Source organism: Pecten maximus, chromosome 1, assembly GCF_902652985.1.
Source record: "Pecten maximus chromosome 1, xPecMax1.1, whole genome shotgun sequence".
In the NCBI taxonomy this organism is placed as follows: domain Eukaryota; kingdom Metazoa; phylum Mollusca; class Bivalvia; order Pectinida; family Pectinidae; genus Pecten; species Pecten maximus.
The window spans coordinates 3,601,073-3,607,524 of record NC_047015.1 but is presented as its reverse complement, the minus strand read 5'-3'; the positions used below and the strand labels follow the sequence as shown (position 1 = coordinate 3,607,524).

The following is a 6,452-nucleotide window of genomic DNA, read 5'->3' as shown; positions in this document are numbered from 1 at the left end:
CTGTCATCAGGATCATTTGTCATGAGATCTTGTTTTAATCACCAAGGCCTCTGATGAATCTGGTTCCAATGTTTTTTGGTATACACCATGAATCATCAACATCAGATATTGAAAGAAGAAGATGTCCAAAAAGAACCTGAAAAGATAAAATCTCAAGAATATACAGTTAAAGAAAGGTATGTCACTTCTGTATTTGAAAACCAAGATACAGGGGAGAGAATTGATGACTCCTATGGGTTTTTTTTTCTTCCAGAAAGCATCATTCACGATGGCTGCCAATATTGGCAGCCATCTTGAATGAGGCATTCTGGGAGAGAAAAAAAAACCATAGTGCCAGCACATCTCTCTTTATGTAAGGGATTTAGTATATAATTGTCAAGTAGTAATAACGACAGTACAGACAAATAAATTGTCGAATTTTCGAGGCAATCACGGTAACAGGTATACAACCGAGGGATTTAGTATATATATGTACATCTGTCATTAGTTCCACACAGTCCCATAATGTATCATCCAAACAGGGCCTGTGATTAGTGTGGTTTAAAGGTCGTGTTTGTACGGTTGCCAACGCGAAGTTTTGAAATTGTGCAACTGATTGAGCATTAACGAAAACAGAGATTCTAGGTTACCTATGTCATTTGACATAAAAACTCTGACATGAAATAAAAATCAGCGCCTTGTTATTACCGGACGACAAACGTTAAGTGTCATCCATTTATTGAGCCATTTCGAAAAGTTAATGTGATCAATATATTGTGGTAGAATGTGCGGCCTTCTCCTCAGTTAATCCACCAGAAGTGTTTACAATTGATGTTGACACAACACATACATACACGTATTTTGTATTTCCTCGTAAATAAGGTATATCAACTTATCCATGATATTTACCAATGTAATTCGTCGTAGTTTGTCTTTTTTACACACATATCGTAAACACTTTTGTTACAAGTTACGTGATTGTTTTTACACACACAATACATACGTGTTTTTTTTTTTTACCTATGTTGAAGGACGAAATCTTGATGTGTTCTCCTTTGTTGTTCCGCAGGAATATTTATCAGACAAGGACTTCCAGAAAATATTTGGGTTTGAAAGATCAGTCTACAAAAAGATGCCAAGATGGAAACAGATTGACCAAAAGAAGAATGTCGGGTTATTCTGAGGTTTCTCTGATAGTAAAGTACCGATAAATATCTCGGATTATACGGACGTGTCTCTCTGGTCAAGTACCGATAGATTTCTCGGATTATACTGACGTGTCTCTCTTGTCAAGTACCGATAAATATCTCGGATTATACGGACGTGTCTCTCTGGTCAAGTACCGATAAATATCTCGGTTTATACTGACGTGTCTCTCTTGTCAAGTACCGATAAATATCTCGGATTATACTGACGTGTCTCTCTGGTCAAGTACCGATAAATATCTCGGATTATACTGACGTGTCTCTCTTGTCAAGTACCGATTCATATCTCGGATCATACTGGCGTGTCTCTCATTGTCAAGTACCGATAAATATCTCGGATTATACGGACGTGTCTCTCTGGTCAAGTACCGATAAATATGTCGGATTATACGGACGTGTCTCTCTGGTCAAGTACCGATACATATCTCAGATTATACGGACGTGTCTCTCTGGTCAAGTACCGATAAATATCTCGGATTATACGGACGTGTCTCTCTTGTCAAGTACCGATAAATATCTCGGATTATACGGACGTGTCTCTCTGGTCAAGTACCGATAGATTTCTCGGATTATACTGACGTGTCTCTCTTGTCAAGTACCGATAAATATCTCGGATTACACTGACGTGTCTCTCTTGTCAAGTACCGATAAATATAACGGATTATACTGACGTGTCTCTCTTGTCAAGTACCGATAGATTTCTCGGAATATACTGACGTGTCTCTCTTGTCAAGTACCGATAAATATCTCGGATTATACTGACGTGTCATCCATTGTATTGTAGCGATAGATAAAAAGTAACGATACATATATCGTGTTTTTCCTTACTGTCTTCGATTGTAAAGTAGCAATTGGATAATGCCTCTTAATCGCTTTTTTACTTTATATATATGGTTTATGAGCATGTGCTTGTTTTTGATAATCTCAATACAGTCTTATCGTCATCTTAAAGTATATTATGGTATAATCAGGCGGTGATGGCAAAGTTCTGGTCACAGATCAATTGACATTAAAATACCTTCGTAACATTATCTTTGTGTTTGATTCATTGAATAACAAACAAACAAACATATGTCAAATTCTAGGTTGGTGAAATTTGAGTAATAATTCAAATTACGTATTAACATGAAAAGATACTCAGCCGTACATACCGTGACCAAGCAGTCCGTTCTCCTGGAAAACACGACCAGAAAAACAACTTCGTAGTGGGGACCGTGACTCAGCAGTCCGTTCTCCTGAAAAGCACGTGCAGATACACGACTTTATAGTGGGGACCGTGACTCAGCAGTCCGTTCTCCTGAAAGGCACGTGCAGATACACGACTTTATAGTGGGGACCGTGACTCTGCAGTCTGTTCTCCTGGAAGGCACGTGCAGATACACGACTTTATAGTGGGGTCCCTGACTCAGCAGTCCGTTCTCCTGATAAACACAACCAGAAAAACTACTTTGTAGTGGGGACCGTGACTCAGAAGTCCGTCCTCCTGATAAACACAACCAGAAAAACTACTTCGTAGTGGGGACCGTGACTCAGAAGTCCGTCCTCCTGAAAAGCACGTGCAGATACACGACTTCGAAATGGGGACCGTGACTCAGAAGTCCGTCCTCCTGAAAAGCACGTGCAGATACACGACTTCGAAATGGGGACCGTGACTCAGAAGTCCGTCCTCCTGAAAAGCACGTGCAGATACACGACTTTGTAGTGGGGACCGTGACTCAGCAGTCCGTTCTCCTGAAAAGCACGTGCAGATACACGACTTCGTAATGGGGACCGTGACTCAGAAGTCCGTCCTCCTGAAAAGCACGTGCAGATACACGACTTCGTAATGGGGACCGTGACTCAGAAGTCCGTCCTCCTGGAAAGCACGTGCAGATACACGACTTCGTAGAGGGAACCGTGACTCAGCAGCAGTCCGTCCTCATGGAAAGTACGACCAGAAAAAAACTTTGCGTGCTAAACTTTATGACAAAGCCTGTGCGCTCTTTGTTTGAGTCGTTCAGACAGTCAGTCTGGTGAACAAAAGTGCGGGATGTTTTGATGATGAGAAACAATCTTAAATGTTATCATCAGATAAGTCTACAACTTGCAAGATGTCTCATTAACATGACAATAAACTTTTTACTATCGAATCCCAACTTAATTCTCTCGCAGGTGAAAAACTGAGTCACTCATGCACGTGTCAAACAAAGATTGGCACGTATGTACTGAACACAGTAAAATACAATACAACCACTCCAGTAATACTTGTAGATGTAAACAAAAAGTTTAACTTGCAATTTTTGTTCTAAAAAAACAAAATATGAAAAACTTCATTATTTTATTGTCCTTATTCACTTTGGCAATTTATTACATTGATATATTGATTGAGCATTGTGTGACCCACTATGACCTGGTTATATTGATGGACTATTGTGACACGGTTTGACCTGATTATATTGATGGACCATTGTGACACCCACTATGACCTAATTATATTGATGGACTATTGTGTGACTCACTATGACCTGTTTATATTGATGGACCATTGTGTGACTCACTATGACCTGATTATATTGAGGGGCCATTGTGACACGGTATGACCTGATTATATTGATGGACCATTGTGTGTCACGGTATATTGATGGACCATTGTGTGACTCACTATGACCTGATTATATTGAGGGGCCATTGTGACACGGTATGACCTGATTATATTGATGGACCATTGTGTGACACGGTATGACTTAATTATATTGATGGACCATTGTGTGACCCACTATAACCTGATTATATTGATGGACCATTATGTGACCCACTATGACCTGTTTATATTGATGGACCATTGTGTGACCCACTATGACCTGATTATATTGATGGACCATTGTGTGACCCGCTATGATCTTATTATATTGATGGACCATTGTGTGACCCGCTATGATCTTATTATATTGATGGACCATTGTGTGAGACTGTATGACCTGATTATATTGATGGACCATTGTGTGACCCACTATGACCTGATTACATTGATGGACCATTGTGACACGGTATGACCTGATTATATTGATGGACCATTGTGTGACCCTCTATGACCTAATTATATTGATGGACCATTGAGTGACCCACTTTGACCTGATTATATTGATGGACCATTGTGACACCCTCTATGACCTGATTATATTGATGGACCATTGTGTGACCCACTATGACCTGATTATATTGATGGACCATTGTGTGACCCTGTATGACCTGATTATATTGATGGACTATTGTGTGACCCACTATGACCTGATTATATTGATGGACCATTGTGTGACACGGTATGACCTGATTATATTGATGGACCATTGTGTGACCCTGTATGACCTGATTATATTGATGGACCATTGTGTGACTCACTATGACCTGATTATATTGATGGACCATTGTGTGACACGGTATGACCTAATTATATTGATGGACTATTGTGTGACACCCACTATGACCTGGTTATATTGATGGACCATTGTGTGTCACGGTATGACCTAATTATATTGATGGACTATTGTGTGACACCCTCTATGACCTGATTATATTAATGGACCATTGTGTGACACTGTATGACCTAATTATATTGAGGGGCCATTGTGTGACCCACTATGACCTGATTATATTGATGGACCATTGTGTCACTCAGTATGACCTGATTATATTGATGGACCATTTTGTGACCCACTATGACCTAATTATATTGATGAACTATTGTGTGTCACGGTATATTGATGGGCCATTGTGTGACCGACTTTGACCTGATTATATTGATGGACCATTGTGACCCACTATGACCTGATTATATTGATGGACCATTGTGTGACACGGTATGACCTAATTATATTGATGGACCATTGTGTGACACCCACTATGACCTAATTATATTGATGGACCATTGTGTGACACCCACTATGACCTGGTTATATTGATGGACCATTGTGTGACCCACTATGACCTGATTATATTGATGGACCATTGTGTGACCCACTATGACCTGATTATATTGATAGACCATTGTGTGACACGGTATGACCTAATTATATTGATGGACTATTGTGTGACACTGTATCACGTGATTATATTGATGGACCATTGTGTGACACCCACTATGACCTGGTTATATTGATGGACCATTGTTATACCCACTATGACCTGGTTATATTGATGGACCATTGTGTGACCCACTATGACCTGATTATATTGATGGACCATTGTGTGACCCACTATGACCTGGTTATATTGATGGACCATTGTGTGACATGGTATGACCTAATTATATTGATGAACTATTGTGTGTCACGGTATATTGATGGGCCATTGTGTGACCCACTGTGACCTGATTATATTGATGGACCATTGTGTGACCCACTATGACCTGATTATATTGATGGACCATTGTGTGACACTGTATCACGTGATTATATTGATGGACCATTGTGTGACCCACTATGACCTGATTATATTGATGGACCATTGTGTGACCCACTATGACCTGGTTATATTGATGGACCATTGTGTGACCCACTATGACCTGATTATATTGATGGACATTGTGTTACCCTATACGACCTATATTAACCACTAAGTGTGTTACCAGTATGACCTGTTTATATTATGGACCATTGTGTTACCCTATATGACCTATATTGACGCCGTATGAACTATAATATGTATACTATTTTATTGTGAGAGTCTTTATGACGTAGTTATATGATGACCTGATTGGACTATCACGGGAGCCTGTATATTTGATACAATATGACGTTTCATTGTGTGACCCTGTATGACCTTTCATTGTGTGACCTTATATTACCTTTCTAGTGATCGTTACTTAACGTAGTATGGTTTTGAAAGTATTTTCAAAATGGAACCCTTCTTTACCGTTAAAGTGTTGATTCGCTGTTTTTGAACGCATTAAATTTTGATAGAAAAGATATCTTGAAGAACTCGAATTTGTTCATGTTTAATGACGACAGGCCCACATGACGCCAGCGTTTCCGTTGTTATTTAAACAAACCCTTGTGTGTCATAGTCAGTTCTGAAGTTAAACCCCTATTGTCAAGCTGACTTCTCCCTGACTCCGGTTTTGGGCGTCTTGATCTCGAAATAAATGGCCATCTGGAGATGTTTTTATAATCCCCATAACTTCTCATCAATGCCAAATTTCCTCGTTCAGAGATTCGTATGCACGTAGCCTTGCGGAGTGGTGTTGGTACGCTGTCTGCCTTCCCTTACTTCCACGTGTTGAACACATACCCT

General features: G+C 39.8%; 1 protein-coding gene across 1 annotated transcript in view; it reads left to right on the top strand.

Annotated features, from left to right (window-relative positions):
• LOC117322630 (gelsolin-like protein 1) overlaps window positions 1-2,215 on the top strand; it is a 55,845-nt gene extending 53,630 nt beyond the window's left edge. Inside the window, exon 27 of the mRNA XM_033877572.1 lies at window positions 1,049-2,215. Within this exon, the coding sequence (XP_033733463.1) occupies window positions 1,049-1,162 (114 nt within the window). The 3' untranslated portion in view covers window positions 1,163-2,215. The remainder of the gene's footprint in view (window positions 1-1,048) is intronic.
• The last annotated feature ends 4,237 nt before the right edge of the window (window positions 2,216-6,452 follow it).